Consider the following 20,621-nt stretch of genomic DNA (forward strand, 5'->3'; position numbering starts at 1 on the left):
AGAGCCGATTCTGAAGGCCAGGGGATACAACAGCGCCTCGAACCCGCACCAACACGGCGCGGCACTCCTGGAGGGCCGACGTGGTGAAGGCGGGGGGGGGCGTTCCCTCAGACCCGCCCCACCGTGAGGCAGCGCTCTCGAGGCCGATTTTGGAGGCGAGGCGCGAGCCGCCACACCGCCCCAGGCCCGCCCGAGGCGGGAGGAGGCGGGAGGAGGCGCGAGAAGGCGCCCCGGCGCCTGCGCGGGGCGGGACGGGGCAAGGGGCGTGGCCAGCGCCGCGCGGGCGGGGCCAGCCTCCTGCAACGGCGCTTGACGCACGCGCAGGAGCGGGGGCGCCACTTTCGGGCGGAAGAGGCGGGGCCCGGCGCGGCGCGGCGCGGCGCGCGCTCTGCGGGAGCCCGCGGGCCGCGTTTAAAGGCGCAGCGGCGGCGGCCGCGCCGGCCTAAAGCGAGGGCTGGGGGGCATCGGCTCCGCCGGCCGGCGGGGAGGGCGGGATGGCGGCGCCGTGAGGATCTCGGTGAGCCCCTCGCTGCGGCGGTCGGCGATGGGCAGGGCGGGGGCCTGGGGCCTGTGGCGGCTGCGGTTGGGGCGGGGCGGGCAGGGTGGGAAAGCGGCCGGGGCGGGGGCGGGGCTCGCGTGTGAGGGGAGAAGGGGCTGGGGCCTGAGGGTGAGGAGGGGGCTGTGGGACGGGCCTGCGGGGGATCGGGGCCTGCGGAGGATCGGGGCCTGCGGGGCAGGCTCAGGGGGTGATGGAGGCCGTTGGGGGCTGCGGGAGCGGGCCCCAGATGGGGAGGCAGCTGTGGGGCAGGCCTGGGACTGAGGGCTCTGAGAGGCCCCACGGCCCACACCGGGCACAAGGCGCAGGGCCCACAGGCGGCCGGGGGTGGCTCAGCGTCTCCTCTCTCGCTTTGCAGCGCGCACCGGAGCAGGCTGGATGCCCACAGGCAGCAGGACACTATCACAGGCTGCCCGGGCACTTGGCAGGGGCACAGGACTTTTCTCCCTCCATACTCAGGTTTCCTTGCCAAGACCGTACCTTTGCTGTGTGGGCCTCCCCGGGGCCAGCCCCAATTGCTGGTACCAGCTGCTGTTAAGGAGTGTATCTCTCCGGTCCGCAGGCGGAAACCGGTGTGGTGGTGCTGGGGCTTTCCGTTTCTCCCTGCTTTTGCACACCTGGCTTCGCCAAGCCTGCACAGCTGCAGAGGACATGGCAGAACAGAGGTACTGCGTAGACTATGCCAAGCGTGGCACGGCAGGCTGCAAGAAGTGCAAGGAGAAGATCGTGAAAGGAATGGTGCGCATTGGAAAGATTGTTCCCAATCCCTTCACGGAGTCTGGCGGGGACATGAAGGAGTGGTACCATGTGAAGTGCATGTTTGAGAAGCTAGACAAGGCCCGGGCCACCACCAAGAAAATCGAAGACATCACAGACTTGGAAGGGTGGGAAGAGCTACAAGATGGGGAGAAGGAATTAATCAACAAGCACATCTCGGGTGAGACGCAAGGCAGCACCTGGGTTGCTTTTCTGCTTTAGTCATTTTCAGGGTATGCCACTGACTGCCACAGAGCTGTGCCTTTATGACAAAATTCTCACTGAGGTATTAGTACAACCTGGTGACAAAGTGGGTAGCGCTGCTCAAATCTGTGTTTCAGCCCTATAGGAGAGGGAAGAAGTAGTTGATTCTACAGTGGCACTTCTTAATTCATTTGTCACAACTGACTGTGGAGAAGGGCTAGGTGATTTAATTCATGTGCAGATAAATCCCAGGAGGAAGCGTCACTTATTTTCCATTTTCAGCTTTTTTTCATGATCTTTAGTAAATTATGTAATCTTTTAACTTTTGCTATCTGAAAAATATTCCTTCATGTTTTTTTCTCCTCTATACCCAGTTCTTGTAAGACTTGTTTGTTGCAGTATATCCTACGTAATATGTTGAGTGGTGTATGAGATTATTTCTAACTGCTGGTTTGAACCTTGCTTTTTTACAGAAGCTAATTCCAAGGCTGCAGGTACACCGAAGAAAAAAGTGATAGTCCAAGCTAAGCTCACTGCCACAGGACAAATAACCACAAAAGATCCATTGGCTCTCATCAGTCCATCACCGAAGAAGTTCTCTGGCTTCACAGGTAGGACTTAAACTGATTCTGGGAAATTCCTCTCTCCTAATATCAGCATCAGAGGTGTTTTCACTTGGCTCAGATCAGTAGTTTTTTATCTTCAGAAGATGGTTTAGTTTTAATTACTTTTTTTAAAATCTGGCTTGCCAAAAATTGTTAGTGCTTTCTTAGGCTGTCAATTTTGAAAGAACTGATGTTTGAGTTTGTAGTATTCCCAAAGAAACAAGGTTTATGCAGTAACCCACGTTGTCAGGCTGACTCCACTACTGCCTTAGTCCATTGGCCAATTCCAGTCACGCTGTGAAGGTGTAGAGTGACAATATTCCATGTGGAGCTCAAAATCTGTAAAAAATTGGTTGTGAGGGATTCCCAGTTGCAGTGTTCATGGAAGGGAGAATGGTTATTCCTCAGCAGCTTGTCCTGAGAAGCAGCTGCCAGCAGGACAGTCAGTGTGTGAGCACGGACTGACCTGACACAGACGTGTAGCTCTCAACCACCCAGAGCACATGTTGCCACATACACAGACAAAGAGATGAGTAGGGGTATTGGTATTATGAGAGCAGAAATAAAACAGAAGCATCTGCCAGCAGAAACTCCTTTTCACCAAGGTTTAACCATATTTGCGTGGCAGAATTAAGGTCCAGAAAATTCTGGTATACTGTGAAGAGCAAAACTAACGGAAAAATAGTTTGGGGTTTTTAAGGGTAATTAAAATTTAAAGTCACAAGTTTTGGTGTAGCGCACATAATTTTTCAGTTCTGAAGCTTCCCCAGCATACTGGGATTGTTCTTTTCAGCTTGCCAAGCAGAGGTGGCCTCAAGTTGAAAGTTTGCACCATATTGTACTTGTTAAAAAAGCAACTTCTTATGTCTTTGATGCAGCCAAGCCAAAGAATTCAGAAGAAGTCTCTGCAAACTCTTCCCACAAGTCTAGCCTATCTGCAAAAAAATGTGATCCGAAGCACAAAGACTGCTTGCTGCGAGAGTTCAGGAAGCTCTGTGCCATGGTTGCTGAAAAGCCTAGCTATAACGTGAAAACACAGATCATCCAGGATTTTCTGAAGAAGGGATCTGGAGGAGGTATGATTCCTGTTTGGCGTTCTCAGCATGTGAAAGTCCTCTCAAAATCAACTTCAAAGTGTTATTTCTAAAGCAAGGGTGAAATAAAATCTGATTGCTGTGTAGCCTAAGCTCTGTGCTGTGATGATTTCTGAACTATGGAGATAATGTTTGCAAAGCGAACTGTTTATCTAAATAACAAATTCAGATAAGAATGTCTTAGGCTAGGATGGTGGGGAATGTTTGTAGGTGCCGCCAAACTTAGTGGTGTGATCAGATTTGGAGGGCAATTGTGGATGTTTCCCCTGAAAAATCTTGTTCCATGTGAAGCAGAACAGCATGGTGGAAAGAGGAAGCCCCATCTGCGGGATTTTTTTTCCCAGGATCATGCTAATGAGCACAAACAACCAGAGCCTGTATGTGAAAATAAATTGTGACAGCTTCTAATGGTCTGTGCGTTTTTTTCCAGATGGTTTTCATGGTGACGTATACCTGACCATTAAGCTGCTGTTACCAGGCGTCATTAAAATTGTTTACAACTTGAATGATAAGCAGATTGTAAAGCTATTTAGTAGGATTTTTAACTGCAGCCAAGAAGAAATGATCCGGGACCTGGAACAGGTGAGTACAGACAGCAGTTCTCTTAATTTGTTCGGTCCCTTGGTATGGAAATTCTTTTTTTTTTTTTTTTTTTTTTTTAAATCCTATTTGAAAGCATTTGAACTCATCTGCAAAACTTTAGAAAGCAAGACTAAAATATCCAGGCAAGTTGGGCTGCATCACCTTTGTCTAAACTGCTTTTTCTAGTGTATTCCTATGTAGCTGATTTATATTCCTTTTTTGTAACATCGCATATCAAAAACTGTGATTCAGTTAACGGGTCTGTTACTGTGGGCTTAAGTTGGTTCATACAATTAAACTACACTCATACAAATTGCAAGTGCTCACATATGTGCATCTAATTTCTGTGCATAGGAGTTGATGATTGACTACGTGTCATTCTGATTCAGTGCAAGATGGAGAAAATGGGTTAATTAGATAATGAAGCTAATTCTTTCACCTCTGTTTATTGCCTTGGTACATACTGCCTTCTAGTGACATCACTAGACTGTTTGACATCCTTGGATTTACAAGTGGATTCATCCTGAGGAGCTAAAGGGTCTGTGATGCCACAGCAGTGAAAAATAGAGCAATGAGATGATACTAGTAGTCTTACCTTTTTTTGCAAATGAAACAGCTGAAAATATTTATTCTGTGTCATGGCAGCTTTTTCCAACGTTTGGTTCCAATTTCTTCATGCAATCCCAGCATCATTTTTGTTCCCTCCTTTTTGGAACCACATTGAATCTCCAGTGGCATCTTGCCCATTTTCTAGCCACAGCTCTGATCCATACCCCTATTTTGTTTTTGGAGACAGGGAGATGTTTCCGAGACCATACGTCTCTTCTTTGAACAGAGCAAGTCTTGTCCTCCAGCAGCCAAAAGTTTCCTGACCATCCAAGAGGTAGATGAATTCCTAATCCAGCTATCAAAACTTACTAAGGAGGATGACCAGCAAAGTGTGCTGCAACATATCACTCGCAGGTAAGGAAAGTAATCGGCCTCTGAAGGTTTGCCCTAGAACTAGGAGTGGTTATCTACATATCACAGGCTGGCACAGGTGAAACACTAATCATAAGCCACAGAGGCTAACTTAACATCCGTAAGCCACTATTAGGGGTTTGATTAAGACACCTTGACTGCTGACCAGCAATGGAGAACATGTGTGGCTCCTGTTCATGCCAGAGAATTTCATCCTTGCCTGTCAAGACACTGTTCAATCAGTACTAAACAAGTGGCTTGCAGAACCACCTTGATGGTATTTAGTTGTTCATTCCTAGTTGTGTTGGGAAAAGCCTTCAAGCTGTTTAGAAATGTTGAAGATTCTTGGTCTGGGTCAGTTTGGGTTGATCTAAGGCTGAGGATGTTATTATCATTTACTCTTGACATATTAAGTGAATTTTGGAGCGTATGTCAACAGAGGCAGAATTAATATTGGCATTCAAACAAAGATGCTAAAAAGCCTTTTGGATATTCTCTTGTGCCTCTGTGATGTCACTAGTAACATTCTCATTCGAGTTTAAACCCTACAGAAGCGGGGGAGGACCTTTTTTTACAGAAGCCTCGATCAGTTTCTTTTTTTCAGTTGGAATGTAGTTCAGTTAAATGTCTACCATATCTGAATCTTCTCTCGCACTTCAGATGTACAGGGAACGACCTGAAATGCATCATCAGGCTAATTAAGCATGACTTGAAAATGAACGCTGGAGCAAAGCACGTGTAAGTCTTACTTTTCATTGTGAGATAAAACCAGAAGTAGGCATTAGCCTCGTGAGCCAGGAGCAGCAGACCTGAGGTTGATCCATGTTTCCCTCTCTCCTCAATTTATTAAAGGTTGGATGCTTTGGATCCCAATGCTTATGAGGCGTTCAAAGCATCACGCAACCTCCAGGATGTGGTAGAGCGAGTCCTGAAGAACCAGCAGGAGGCTGAGAAGATGCCAGGTCTGAAGCGAACCCTCAGTGTGCAGGCCTCTCTGATGACCCCGGTTCAGCCCATGCTGGTAATGTTGGCTCCCCTGCAATGGTAACCTTCAGCCGAGCAAGAGATGGACTCATATGTACTGTCAGAGACCCTCCCCTTTAAGAATCAGTAGACGGATCAGTGACTGCATGTAGTATGAGCTAATAGAGTATGCCGTGCTGATTTTTGTTTAATGCCATTTTATAAAGTGGGTTCTACCAAGAAGACAGTATTCAATGTACTCAGCTTCAGTAACACTGCAGAAGCTAAAATCTTAACTTGCTTTTTGTCCAGAAGTGACTTTCTTTTTTGTTTGTTTGTTTGCTGTCATTCCAGAAATTGATCCTTTGTCTGGAAATAGCGTAAGCTTTTCATTGGATTAGAGATTCAAATAAGTTTGTTTTTTTGTTTGAACAAATCAGAGTTAAATATTTACTTCTGGGTTAAGCGCACTCCTACAAAAGGCACAGTACATACACCTTTAAGTATTTGGAGGAGATAAACACTGACAAGCTATAATTATCTGGGCATATGCAGATGATTCTAAGTAAATGACTAATTAAGAAAAAGTAAATTTGGACTGCATATTAGAGACCCTGGGCAGAAATATCTACAAAGGAATTGGTAGTCCATTCATGAAATTAGGTAAGAATAGCTTTTTTTGAAATACATCAGCTGAGTTTGTTTGGAACTTCTCTCTCCACCTTTCTAAGGCTGAAGCCTGCAAGTCAATTGAATATGCCATGAAGAAGTGCCCAAATGGCATGTATGCAGAAATCAAATATGATGGCGAGCGGGTGCAGGTCCATAAAAATGGAGATCATTTCAGCTACTTCAGCAGAAGCCTCAAACCTGTCCTCCCTCACAAAGTAAGTACCTATAAACTGTCAATTCTGCTGTGCCAGTGTTTGCCTTCCTCCTCTATAAACACGACTGAATTTCACAACAGTTTCTATAGGCAGGGAGGATACCTTCTGTTGACTTTATTGTCTGATTTATGTAGATAATCGGAATCTGGAAAAGCAACACTTCATAGAATTGTAATCAATTCGTTCCGGTGGACATTAGGAGCTTGAAACTACAGTTAACCTATCTGCCTTAGAGTCCTCTTTACACACTGCATTTGAGGAGGCTTGATGCCAGTTGGGTGACTTGGTTATATTTGTCCAAGGCTCATTTTTCTATTTGTCCAAGGCTCATTTTTCTATTTGTACAAGGCTCATTTTTCTGTTTGTAGACTGTGCTGTCTATACCACAGTAGAAAATAAAGCTAGTGCAGATATGCCTACACGTGCCTCAGACATGCTTCTGGAGAAAACATCTGCATTGGAGTGAGTTCCTCTCTTCAGCCAGTAGACATATATTTTTCTTTTCTTTTTTTCCCCAAGGTAGCCCATTTTAAGGACTTCATCCCCCAGGCTTTCCCTGGTGGGCAGAGTATGATCCTGGATTCAGAAGTTCTTCTGATTGATAACAAAACTGGCAAGCCACTTCCTTTTGGGACTCTTGGTGTGCACAAGGTGAAAAAAAAAAAAAAAATCCTTTGTTGTGGTTGGAGTCTGTTATTATGCTGACTTAAATGCACTAGCATGTGATCCATTACCACAGGATAACTTAGGAGATGTGGTGCTTACTAGAGCATTTGGGGAAAAAATAAGATCCCTCAGAAGGCTGATATTAATGAAAAGGTACTGCTCTAATACAATAGATTTTATAATAAGCTGATGACTGGTAGGACAGTAAGAAAACTTCAGCTCATAAATATTAAAAAACTCTTGGAAAATCTTGCAATTCTGTCTTTGCTTATCATTGCTTGTAGCAGTGAATGGCAGACTGAAAGACCAGAATGATGCAGAGTATCTAGTCCATATGAAAATTATGTACTGCTTATGTCAAAATGGTGGTGAGGAAGAGGCCAGTAAAATGAAAATTAAATTGTAAGTGCTTTAACTTAAAGTAGCCATTAATCTGAAGTCTCTGGAATGCTTATTGTTTTTTTGTTGCAGCAGTAGTGACGGATGTTACATTGCCCACAGTCGTTAATATTTGTGGCATTATTTCCCTGCCACCAGGAAATTAGCATGTTTTGTTTTCTTCGTTTGTGCTTTGACACATTCAGTCTAAACCTTAATTCTCGGAATACTTCTGTCTTTTAGAAGAGGCCTAAGCTTATTATAACTAAAAGATTACAGAGATAAAAATACATCCCTTTGTTTCTGTTATTTTTCTGAAGCTACATGTTGCTGCTTGCTATGACAGCAGTTTTCTTTTAATTGATTTTATTTGTGTTTTAGAAAGCTGCTTTCCAAGATGCCAATGTTTGCTTGTTTGTGTTTGACTGCATCTATTTCAATGACATCAGCCTGATGGACAGGTAGGTATCTGGCACAGTGTCAGAGTAGCCTGACAGGTTTTCCAGTATGAACTTTCTGGAATACACTGCCACTGCAGAGGGAGCAGTTCACATTGGCTGTTAAGACTGGCCATTTACCCCTGTAAAATCAAGACATCATGGGAGGATCCTTGCTGTCCTAAGGAGCTCCATCTTGCTCTGCAGTTCCAAAATACCAGGATTAACTGCATTTCAGTTGAACTCAAGTGTGGTTCAGTACCCAGCTCATCTTACGTCCTCTGAAACTAAATGCACTTGTAACACAAAACTTCTGGTTTATAACTTCCTGGAGGAAATAAGAATTGATTGTCCTCTCTGGAACTCTGTAGGATGAATCATTTAATTTTTTAAATACATTTTCTCTAAGTTCATATGACTGGTACTTTGTGTTGAAATTGCTTGCTTGTCCTTAATTATCCATACCCTGGTTTAGGCCTTTGTGTGAACGTCGTAAGTTTCTCCACGATAACATGGTTGAAATCCCCAACCGGATCCTCTTCTCGGAGATGAAGCATGTCACAGTGAGTTCAATGTTGAAATAGCATGTGTGATGATCTCACAGGTTGTGCTCTGGACACTTCATTGCTCCTTTACCACACATCCTTTTTTATGATTAAGGCTGTAAATCCAGCAATTCCCTGCCTGTCAAAATGGTTCTACTTCTGGTCTGTGTGCAAGACTTCTTGAGCTAGCGTTGTGCAAGAGGGCCGTGCCTGTGCTTCCATCTTGTCTCAGCTACAACCACTTCAGTGTAGTCTTAAGTTGCACATCTCTGGGGTTTTTTTGGCTTAATGATTTTGTAGCCATTGTAACATTGACATTGTTAGGAGGAGCTAAAGCCTGTTGTAACTTAGTCTGTACTGTGCAATGCTGAGCTGTGCAGAGAAGGCTGAAGTATGACTGAAGGGAGCTAGACTGCTTCCAGTTCCCGAACTGGCAACTTCAAGTGCTGCGCAGCCCAGATACATCCCGAGTGCTAAAAACTGCATTTGGACAGCAGCATGCTCAGTTTTTCCTTTGATTGTTATGCACAAGCCCTATGTCCTGTTATTTTTCCCCACTGCTACTGATTTCTGTAGCACCTCGGGTTTGGTGGAGAATGCTGGGACATTTGGGGCAGAGAAAGCATTTTGGGAAGAAGAAAAGAGCATAGGTCTTAAGGCAGTTGGATAGAGAAGTAAGCAGGCACGGCTGACTAAGGAAAATGTGATCCTGTATGTATGGGATATACTCAGGACACAATCAGCGTGGCTACCTCATCTCCGAGGAGTATTTTTTAACTAAGGAACCCTTCTCTTCTTGGGACATATTCCCAGCTTAGTCACTGGATGTGCAGCAAAGAGAACATGTATGGGACTCTCCTTGGGAAACTATTTTATGAAATTACCCGTTCATCTCCCTGCGGTTACTTTGGTTTTAGTGCACCACTGCTCCAAATAGAAAGCCTGAAGACCACAGCCCTTTGACAGTCTTGAGCTAACCACAATTCCTTTCCTTTTCAGAAAGCTTCAGATCTGGCAGATATGATCACCCGAGTCATCCGTGAGGGACTGGAAGGACTGGTGTTGAAAAACATAAAGGCACGTTCACATTTACTTTTCACTGGTGTATGCTGGGAATTGGGGAATAACAACAGACAGAGGTCTGTGGATGAAGGACACAAGGCTGAGCATCCCTGAAACATCTCTAGGTTCTTGTTGACGCTGACATCCAGTCCCAGTTGCTCCGTATATATCCGAGCACCGCTGTGCTCTTGTACCGTGAAGCTGGATAAAAGAAAGGGGTATTTGAGGATACAGCTGTCTACCAGATGATCTTTCTGACTGGGGTTCTTGCCTTGTTTTGCACAGGGTAGTTATGAACCAGGAAAACGACACTGGCTGAAAGTGAAAAAGGACTACCTAAATGAGGGTGCAATGGCTGACACAGCAGACCTGGTGGTGCTGGGAGCTTTCTATGGACAAGGCAGTAAAGGTAAGTGTCTGGAGTTGGCTTAAGTCAGAGATCTGTCAGTTCAGAAAACTCTCAAGTTTTTTCCTGTTCCAGGCCTCCTGTAGTATTTAGTTTCCTACCAGAATGAGACTGGCTGTAGCAGCCAGTGACTGCTGCAGCCCATCACATGCCAGGCTATGAGTTTACTGTGGGTTAGTTGGCAGAGCAAAGCCTTAGGTCTTGGGCTGGGCTCTTGTGCAGTGTAGAGGCTCTCTATTTAGCTTTGTACATGGGAGCTGATGCTCTGAAGCCATCACAAGCCCAAGGCCCTTTGACTCCTGAAGATGGAAAAGGGTTTTGGTTCATTACTTAGCTTTTTGAAAAGCTGTGGCTTGTCCTGTAGATGATGTGAACCACCCTGCTCTCCCCTCCTGCAGGTGGGATGATGTCCATCTTCCTCATGGGCTGCTATGATCCCAAGAGCGAGAAGTGGTGCACTGTGACCAAGTGTTCCGGTGGCCATGATGATGCCACCTTGGCGCGCCTGCAAACAGAGCTGGATATGGTGAAGATCAGCAAGGTGAGGGGGGTTCTGGCATGGAGGCGATCAAAGGAATGCTCAGCAAAGGGCTTGGTAGAAGCCTTCTTCCTGCTGAGCTACAGTTGAGGTGCTGCCTAAATGCAGAATTGAAGTGCTGTGCTGGGAATTAATAGAGGCTCAGTTAGAGTTAGAATCATAGAATCGTTTGGGTTGGAAAAGCCCTTTAAGATCATCAAGTCCAACCATTAACCTAACATTACCAAGTCCACCACTACACCAGTTAAGGGTAGAATAATACTTTCATGTTTCCTGGCTTGGTGGCTGGATTATTTTTTAATGAAAGTAAAACTAGAATAGAATCATTAAGGTTGGAAAGGACCTCTAAGATCATCAGTCCAATCATCAGCCCAACACCACCATGCCCACTAAACCATGTCCCAAAGTGCCACATCTACCCGTTTTTTGAGCACTTCCAGGGATGGTGACTCCACCACCTCTCTGGGCAGCCTGTTCCAATGCTTGACCACTCTTTCCGTAAAGAAGTTTCTCCTAATATCCCATCTAAACCTCCCCTGATGCAACTTGAGGCCCATTTCCTCTCGTCCTGTTGCTAACTACTTGGGAGAAGAGACCCAACACCCACCTCGCTACAACCTCCTGTCAGGTAGTTGTAGAGAGTGATAAGGTCTCCCCCTCAGCCTCCTCTTCTCCAGGCTAAACAACCCCAGTTCCCTCAGCCACTCCTCACAAGGCCTGTGCTCCAGACCCTTCACCAGCTTTGTTGCCCTTGTCTGGACACAAGGTGCTCCAGCACCTCAGTGTCTTTCTTGTATTGAGAGGCCCAAACCTGGACACAGTATTCCAGGCGCGGCCTCACCAGTGCCGAGTACAGGGGCACAATCACCTCCCTGCTCCTGCTGGCCACGCTATTCCTGATCCAAGCCAGGATGCTGTTGGCCTTCTTGGCCACCTGGGCACACTGCTGGCTCATGTTCAGCCGGCTGTCAACCAACACCCCCAGGTCCTTTTTGGCCAGGCAGCTTTCCAGCCACTCTTGCCCAAGGCCGTAGCGTTGCATGGGGTTATTGTGAGCCAAGTGCAGGACCCGGCACTTGGCCTTGTTAAACCTCAAGCAGTTGGCCTCGGCCCATGGGTCCAGCCTGTCCAGGTCCCTGTGCAGGGCCATCCCACCCTCGAGCAGATCGACGCTCCCACCCAGTTTGGTGTCATCTGCAAACTTACTGAGGGCACACTCAATCCCCTCAGTCAGATCGTTGATAAAGATCTTAAACAAGAGTGGCCCCAAAACAGAGCCCTGGGGAACGCAGCTCGTGACCGGCCGCCAACTGGACTTAACTCCGTTCACCACAACTCTCTGGGCTCGGCCACCCAACCAGTCTTTTACCCAGCAAAGAGTACACCTGCCGCAGCCATGAGCTGCCAGCTTCCTTAGGAGAATGCTGTGGGAAACTGTGTCAAAGGCTCTACTAAAGTCCGGATAGATGATATCCACAGCCTTTCCCTCATCCACTAGGTGGGTCACCAGGTCATAGAAGGAGATCAGGTTGGTCAAGCAGGACCTGACTTTCATGAACCCATGCTGGCTGGGCCTGATCCCCTGGTTGACCTGCACATGCCTGTTGAGCACACTCAAGATGAACCGCTCCATAATCTTCCCCGGCACCGAGATCAGGCTGACAGGCCTGTAGTTCCCCGGATCCTCCTTCTGGCCCTTCTTGTAGATAGGTGTCACGCTGGCAAGCCTCCAGTCATGTGGGACCTCCCCTGTTAACCAGGACTGCTGATAGATGATGGAAAGTGGCTTGGTGAGATCTTCCGCCAGCTCCCTCAGTACTCTCGGGTGGATCCTATCTGGCCCCATAGACTTGTGTGAGTGTCCATGTGGCATAGCAGGTCATTAACTGCTTACTCCTGGATTATAGGGGCTCCATTCTGCTCTCCAAAGTTAAAGCAGATAAACTGCTCTGATACAAATGAGATGTAGGTGCGGCCAGCTCCCGAGATGAGTTGCTGCCTGAGATTTGTACTCAGACACTGAGTAGGAAGCCAGGCACCATCTGTTTCCTGCTAAGACAAAGTTTTATTGGGAAGAGCCCAGCAATACCATTTTTGGGGTATATTGCGATTGGTGAAGATAGTCACTAGATGGGGCTGCAGGTGAGAAATGCTCGAGTCAGACTATTGTCTTGTGGCTAGATAACCTGACATGTTGGAGTTAAGACTTGTTGCGAGTGACTTATTTAGGTGAGGAATCTTATTTCAAGACTTGACATATAAACAGCTGAATTTTAATATTCACTTGATATCCTGAAGGCCATTTGCATCAAGGTTATAGAATCTTAAAAAACGTGTGGTTTAATGTGAATCACAATTGGAGCAACAACATTACTGTTTTACATATAGAATGACAGTAATTGAGAGCTGTGTTACAGATAATTTTTGTGAATCTCTAGATAAGAAAAACTGCTGCAGATCAGTGCACCTTGCGCTGCAGGCTAAAGCAAGTTTCATCCATACAAAGACAATGTAATACTTACATGCTAATCTACTTCTAGGTTATCTTTCAGCAACTTGTTTTGTAGAAATAGGTTCATATATGATCATAAGTGCTATCATTTTGGTTTTGTGCTTTTAATAGGATCCTAGTAAAATTCCAAGGTGGCTAAAAATTAACAAAATCTACTACCCAGACTTCATTGTCCCAGATCCAAAGGTAAGTGCTGTCAATCTACTATATTTCATTTAAGTTACAAATTGTCTCTGTTACAAGATTAGCCTTCAGACCTGGAACAGGAAATTAAGCGCAAGTTTTTATATCTGAATCTTGTAGGTGCATTTGAGGCTAAGAGCTTCATGAAGAAATCAGACCTGCAGCACTTCTGGGAAATACTCTTGTGCATTAACTCCTTCCAGAAGTGACCTTACTTTAAATTTGAGGCATGAAAAATCTTACTTAAATGGTTGAAGCACAGTTGTAACCTAAAAGTTGCTCTTGTTTTATGAAATTTATTAGTACACTTTGTGCCATGTATGTCTGATAGAAAAGGTGCTATTTAGAAATTGGCGTTATGTATTAGTTGAGGATCTCTGACTCACTGAAAAAAGTTTTTCTAATTAAGGTGACCGAGAAGGTACTCTGTGTGCTGAGGCAGGGAGGGGGATTGTTGTAGAGGTAGAGGAACACGGACACGTTAGAGTTAGTTCATGAGATGTGACTTCCTCAATACTGTGTTTAGAAAGCCCCAGTGTGGGAGATCACAGGGGCTGAATTCTCTAAAGCTGAAGCCCACACTGCAGATGGGATCTCCATTCGCTTCCCTCGCTGCACCCGCATTCGAGATGACAAAGACTGGAAGACAGCCACCAACCTCCAGCAGCTTAAGGTGAGTTAACACAGTATGTCTGCAGCATGTTCGAGAACAAGTTCTGACAACAGTCTATATTTAAAAAGACAAATTTGGGTAGCAGGGTATGTAGTGAAGATAGATGCTGACTGGTATCTACGATGGCATGTTACATTTTTTCATTTATTTGAGGCTCAGGCTGCTTGCTGGATTATTTTGATGTGAATGTCCTTACAGAGTTGGCAGATCTTTAAGGACACCTTCCATAGAGCACAAGAGCTATCAGTCCTCAAGTGTAAAAAATCAGGCAAGGAAGGGAAGAGACCAGCATGGCTGAGTCAAGACCTGCTGGTCAAACTAAAGAGTAAGAGGGAACTGCACAGGCAGTGGAAGCAGGGACAGGTGTCCTGGGGGGAATACAGGGAAACGGCCCGGTTGTGTAGGGAAGAGGTCAGGAAGGCCAAGGCGAGGATGGAGCTGAATTTGGCAAGGGACGTAAAGAATAACAAGGGCTTCTACAGGTATATCAACCAGAAAAGGAAGGTTAAAGAAAGCGTACCCCCCTTGATGAACAAGAAAGGCGAACTTGTATCAACGGACGAGGAGAAGGCTGAGGTACTCAACAACTTCTTTGCCTCGGTCTTCACTGGCAACCTCTCTCCTCACCCCTCCCGAATCGATGGACCAAAAGATGGGGACCAGGGGAGTAAAGCCCCTCCCACTGTAAGGGAAGATCAGGTTCGAGACCACCTGAAGAACCTCAATGTACACAAGTCTATGGGACCTGATGAGATGCATCCCAGAGTCCTGAGGGAATTGGCTGATGTAGTTGCCAAGCCACTCCCCATGATATTTGAAAAGTCATGGCAGTCAGGTGAAGTCCCTGGTGACTGGAAAAAGGGGAATGTTGTGCCCATTTTTAATAAGGGAAGAAAGGAGGACCCTGGGAACTATTGACCTGTCAGCCTCACCTCTGTGCCTGGGAAGATCATGGAACAGATCCTCCTAGAAGATATGCTCAAGCACATGGAGGACAGGGAGGTGATTCAAGACAGCCAGCATGGATTCACCAAGGGCAAGTCCTGCCTGACCAACCTCGTGGCTTTCTATGAAGGAGTAACTGCATCAGTGGGCAAGGGAAAAGCAATGGATGTCATCTACTTGGATTTCTGTAAAGTGTTCGGCACAGTCCCCCACAACATCCTTCTCTCTAAATTGGAGAGGTACGGGTTTGATGGGTGGACTGTTCGATGGATAAGGAATTGGCTGGATGGTTGCAGCCAGAGGGTCGTGGTCAATGGCTCCATGTCCACATGGAGACCGGTGACAAGTGGGGTCCCTCAGGGGTCTGTACTGGGACTGGTGCTATTTAACATCTTCATCAGTGACTTAGATGGTGGGATTGAGTGCACCCTCAGCAAGTTTGCAGATGACACCAAGCTGAGTGGTGCCATTGACACACCAGGAGGACGAGATGTCGTCCAGAGGGACCTGGACAAGCTGGAGAGGTGGGCCTGCGTGAACCTCATGAGGTTCAACAAGGCCAAGTGCAAGGTCCTGCACCTGGGACGGGGCAACCCCCGGTATCAGTACAGGTTGGGGGATGAAGGGATTGAGAGCAGCCCTGCGGAGAAGGACTTGGGGGTACTGGATGAAAAGCTGGACATGAGCCGGCAGTGTGCGCTTGCAGCCCAGAAAGCCAACCGTATCCTGGGCTGCATCAACAGAAGCGTGGCCAGCAGGTCGAGGGAGGGGATTCTGCCCCTCTACTCTGCTCTGGTAAGACCTCATCTGGAGTACTGCGTCCAGCTCTGGGGCCCTCAGCACAAGAAGGACATGGACCGGCTGGAGTGGGTCCAGAAGAGGGCCACCAAAATGATCCGAGGGCTGGAACACCTCTCCTATGAGGACAGGCTGAGAGAGTTGGGGTTGTTCAGCCTGGAGAAGAGAAGGCTGCGAGGAGACCTTATTGCAACCTTCCAGTACTTAAAGGGGGCCTACAGGAAAGATGGGGAGAATCTTTTTAATAAGGCCTGTTGTGACAAGACAAGGAATAACGGATTTAAACTAAAGAAGAATAGATTTAGACTAGACATAAGAAAGAAATTTTTTACAATGAGGGTGGTAAAGCACTGGAACAGGTTGCCCAGAGAGGCAGTGGAGGCCCCATCCCTAGACACATTCAGGGTCAGGTTGGATGGGGCTGTGAGCAACCTGATCTGGTTAAAGCTGTCCCTGCTCACTGCGGGGGGTTGGGCTAGATGGTCTCTAAAGGTCCCTTCCAACCCAAAGCATTCTGTGATTCTGTGATTCTATGAATCTTACTCTTTCATGGGGCCATCTCGAGTCTCTTGAGCTGTTGTGTTGTGCACTTTCAGGAAAGTCTGTGCTGGCAGCTAGTTGTATCAGCTCTTGTAACAGCCTTCATGGTGAGGAATTTCCTTCCTGAAAGAGGTGACCTTTATTCTCTGAAGTGTTTATGGTCATTCTGTCTCCCCTTAATTGCTGAGATTGGGGAAGGCATCTGGGAAATGACTGGGGGTAGCCTGGCCCAATTCCAGGGGGCAGATGGCAGTCTGCCAGGAGCCCTGGGGCTGCACCCACCCCACACAGCTTCTACACCTCCTTTACCAATAGAAACCAGTTGGCTTCCTGCCATCCCCAGCAGTCAGTCAGCTGTTGATGAGCTCTGTTCTCAGTCTAGTTCTTGTGTTTGGGCTGTCTTCACACTGCCTACAGGGATACTGGCAGCAGATGCAAGTGCTTGTTATGCCATCGAAGCCAGGAGTGATTCAGCCCACCTGCTGCCAGTCTTTCTGGCTCCCTATGCAGGTAGGGGAGAGGAAGGTGAAATACCCTCTTCAGACTGACTATTCCCCGAGTGAGCAATGGGCGTTGCTCATCTTTCAGGCTAGGGAGCCAGGCTCTGAAGCATTAGTCTGTTTTGCTCTGTAGCAGATTGTGTGAATATATATATGGCTTTTGGTGCCTCCCAGCATGGCTTCCCTTCATGTCAAGCAGCTGGGCGGAATGCAGAGACCCTGAACAAAGTTGACAGAAAAATGGCTACAAAGAGGTGCAGGAAGAAAAAACATGAGCAAACACTTGGGGGGGGGGGGGGGGGGGGGGGGAGAAACAAGAGGAGCACATGCATTACATGATACTCTAGTATCGGAGGTTTCACTGTGGCTAAAGGCAGTGCTTTGTTTCTGGCGGGACAGGAGCTGTACCAGCTCTCCAAAGAGAAGGCTGATTTCAGTGTTGTTGCTGGGGAGGAAGATGAGTCCACGGCTGGCAGCAGTGGAGAGAATGAGGGAAACTCCAGGTCTTCCACACCACACAGCACTATGAAAACTCCCCCAAGCAAGTCACCTGCAAAAGCCCAGAAGCCAGAAGGTAAGATGGTGCTTTCCAGGGCGAGCAGCCTCAGGGTGTGTTCTCTGCCTTTGGGCCAGGCCGGCTCTGGATCTTTGCCGTCCATCAGATGCTTGAAGACCCCATGGCAGCTTTCGTGTCCATGTCAGGGTTAATGGGCAAAGCTCTTTAGCACCTTGATTTGGCCTGTGTGGTTCACAGCATGCATTGAGCAGCCACAGCTCTTGAGGTGTGCTGGGATTGAGACAAGGTGGAAACAGCACTGATGACGTTGTTCAGGTTGGTGCTTAGGCAACTCATTTAGACAATAAAAGAGACAATCTCTGAGATTATATGCTGCCTAGAACAGATATCTTGAATCTAGCAGAGTCTCAGTTATAGTTAGTACCAAAACTACTTTGGAGAGATTTCTCTGGGACTGCAGTCTCTTTTAATCTTATTAGATAGATGTCCTTAGCAGACTGTATAAGACTGGTCTGAAGGGCAAACCTGCTGCTCCTCTTCCTGCACATCACATGCCCTTTGGTTAGACATTTTTGGCCATGAACCAGTATTTAATTTTATTTGGATGAAATTCATGCATATAATAGGGCACCTGGATGGAGGGCATTTCCAGGTAGTAAATTGCAAAGCTGTGAAATGAGTTTGCTTCACCAGCGCTTTTTCACTGGGGAATAACTTGAAGCAAATTTCTGAGCAGTCTCAAAAAGGCAGTGTGGTGACAGCAAGGAGGGAAGCTGAACAGCAGCATCCTGGAGATGAGGGCAGGAAGACCGCCCACGGCATTTGCAGTAGAAAAATGTGTCGTACTAGTTACATTTCTAATTGATGGGTTTTCCAGAAAGGGGGGAAAAGCCTGTTACCTTTTACTCTCTTCACTGACTTTAATACACAAGCAGTGTCTGGACAGAGTGCGCAAATGAGACAAGTTTTTGTTTTTAGAAAGCAAAGCAGTCATTGGATCCCCTCAAAAATCAGAGGAGAAACGAGGGGAGAAGCGAAAAGCATCTGAGATGGATGACAATGGAAAAAAGGTACGGACAGCTGGACAGCAACCACTTTGGGGTGGGGGGAAGCAGAGGCCATTTCAATTGTCTGTTCACTTTTGCTTTCCATCTGGAAAAGTCTTTAAAATCTTCCTGTAGCAGCACCCTAAATTAAAATGAAATGTAAAGGCAGAAATAGCAGCAAAGGCAGCGGATGGCTGCAGCTCTTCTTCCCTGCCTGCAAAGCTGACCTAACTAGGTCTGTCACGCTAAAGGCCAATACTCTGTTCACCCACCACCTCCTGCTCCACGAAATGGTGTGATGGCTGAGCAGCTACTCTTCCTGACTGCTGCATATGGAAGAGCTGGGAGCTGTAAAAGGGGAGAACTGTCCTTTCCAGCCCATTGTGCAGCAAATTGCAGGAGTGGATTAAGAATCGCTGAGCTGTAATTTCCTGAGAAGCCTGGAGTAGCTCTTCCGATGTAAACAGCAAGTCCCCTCCCAGCACGGTTATGTTCTACTTTAACTAAGAAGCATCAGCTTGCGAAGACAAAGACATTAAGATCATGTTTACTGGACCACATCAGCATCATCACTAAGGGGAATAATGGGGTAATAATTCCCCTTAGCTAGGGAAGCACTGTTCAGCTGTAACATCTGGCTTTCAGAGGAACTGTATGGGTGTTGCTCTCGTGTATGATTTAATGGCAGTCCAAAGAGCAATTTATGGTTATTAGGCATGGGATTAGAATGACAACCTCGGGAACTGTGAATAGACTCGTTCATGCCTCACAGAATTTAGTGTAATTTCCAGACCAACCTAAATGTTTTTACCAACCTGTGCTTCTCATCCTCTTTCACAATATGCAGACGCTGCTGGACATATTCACTGGCGTGAAGCTGTACCTATCGCCCTCTGTGAAGGACTTTGACAAAATCCGCCGGTACTTTATAGCGTATGATGGGGATCTTGTCCCAGAGTTTGACACAGCCTCGGCAACGCATGTTATAGGGGACGTTGATGAGAATCCTGGTGCTAAGCGTGTGTCTCCCAAATGGATCTGGGAATGCATCCGGAAACGGAGACTGGTAGCCCCATGCTAGCAGTGTGGGGCCGCTGACCAGTCTTGACACAAGAATTCCCTGAAGGGAACAGCTGAGAACTAAGTAGGTGGAAGAAATGGTGAGAGTTCTCTGTGGAGACATGGATAGAAATAAAATGCCCAAGTCCATCAATCTGAGGTAGTTATCAAGAGCTATAGCAAACATATGGAATTAATTAAAACAACTCGCTGAAGAAGCGTCACTGCTGAATCCATTTTTCTGCCCATAATGTAGAGCAATGCACTCATCTAGGTGCTGGGTCTCCTTGGGTTTTTAAAGTTTGGGTATTTTTATAGATAAAGAAATAAACTGAAGCAGTTTCTCCTTTGCTGTCAGGACTCATTTTCCAAAGGTTATTCTCTGCCTGTACAGGCAAACAGACTGCCAAATACATGAAACGACTGGCTATATTGCCAGGATAATTTTGCTGCATGGCTACAATTTACATGAAGGACACACATCCTCCTGGTTTGATTTTTCTTTCCTGTCTTCTAACATTCAGCACAGGTCTGTATCCAATAGCAGTTTACACCTCTGCTGTAGGTTTCATAATAAAACTAGGACACCAAACAAGCTTCCATTACAGCAACTGCTGAGCATTATCCAAGCATCCTGTTGGAGTGGTTGTTTTCTAGAATATGTTGCTTGTGTGTGCTGCTATTCATGTTTCAACAAGAAAAAGCTGAGAAAGGAACTCTACCACCTGGATCTTTTAGGATAGTTGAGAGACCTGTTCAAAACAATTACAAGTACTTGACTACTAATGAAATAAGGAAGATAGGTTTTAGAAATAGGGGTTCATTTTAACTATCTTCCAAATGCCAGTGTGCATTTGCTGAGTAACTCTGCATGAGCCCTGAAGGTGTAGGCTCAGACCATATGCGTGCATTATGACAGGAAAAGTGAGTTGGCCAGTTTACTGGTTCCCTTAGTCGGGTACATACGGAATGTGCTCTCCCCTTTGTAATCTTCACAAAGTTAAGATTGTACTGCTAAAAAGTTAGTGTTTTCAGTTAACTTATTTCCTTCAACCTCTTCTGTACTTGCACCCCACCCTCTAATGATATTTAAGCATCTGGTATGCCAGGCCTTTTCTGGTTGAAGTTCAGAAGTAGCTGTAGGATCTCTGCTTTCTCTTAGCCTGCTGGCAACAGAGTCAGAAAACAAGGTTACCTAAATCACATTTC

The 20,621-nt window shown here is 46.4% G+C and overlaps 1 protein-coding gene across 4 annotated transcripts; it reads left to right on the top strand.

The window, feature by feature from the left end:
• The first annotated feature begins 934 nt into the window (after positions 1 to 934).
• On the top strand, positions 935 to 19,967 carry LIG3 (DNA ligase 3). Of its 4 annotated transcripts, XM_075719534.1 has the most exons (20): positions 935 to 1,493; positions 1,990 to 2,127; positions 3,000 to 3,197; positions 3,646 to 3,797; positions 4,594 to 4,760; positions 5,418 to 5,495; positions 5,610 to 5,778; positions 6,452 to 6,607; positions 7,127 to 7,258; positions 8,033 to 8,112; positions 8,564 to 8,651; positions 9,633 to 9,710; positions 9,981 to 10,104; positions 10,500 to 10,642; positions 13,263 to 13,337; positions 13,861 to 14,007; positions 17,190 to 17,364; positions 18,286 to 18,377; positions 18,821 to 18,823; positions 19,201 to 19,967. In XM_075719534.1, the coding sequence occupies exons 1-20, from the start codon at positions 935 to 937 to the stop codon at positions 19,432 to 19,434; spliced, it is 2,988 nt and encodes a 995-aa protein (XP_075575649.1). In that variant the 3' UTR covers positions 19,435 to 19,967. The 4 variants fall into 4 exon arrangements, with proteins under 4 accessions (XP_075575649.1, XP_075575646.1, XP_075575647.1 ...); XM_075719531.1 differs by lacking the exon at positions 18,821 to 18,823 and having other exon boundaries at positions 18,286 to 18,450; positions 19,145 to 19,967; XM_075719532.1 differs by lacking the exon at positions 18,821 to 18,823.
• The last annotated feature ends 654 nt before the right edge of the window (positions 19,968 to 20,621 follow it).

The sequence above is a fragment of the Pelecanus crispus genome, chromosome 12 (genome assembly GCF_030463565.1).
Source record: "Pelecanus crispus isolate bPelCri1 chromosome 12, bPelCri1.pri, whole genome shotgun sequence".
NCBI classification, from domain to species: domain Eukaryota; kingdom Metazoa; phylum Chordata; class Aves; order Pelecaniformes; family Pelecanidae; genus Pelecanus; species Pelecanus crispus.

What these genes read in the sequence shown, in the direction of transcription:
- LIG3 (XM_075719531.1), top strand. Translation starts at nt 935, where the DNA reads ATGCCCACAGGCAGCAGGACACTATCACAGGCTGCCCGGGCACTTGGC. An exon ending in AATCAACAAGCACATCTCGG is followed by an intron (nt 1,494 to 1,989) that starts GTGAGACGCAAG and finishes GCTTTTTTACAG; the next exon opens with AAGCTAATTCCAAGGCTGCA. An exon ending in CGGAGATGAAGCATGTCACA is followed by an intron (nt 8,652 to 9,632) that starts GTGAGTTCAATG and finishes TTTCCTTTTCAG; the next exon opens with AAAGCTTCAGATCTGGCAGA.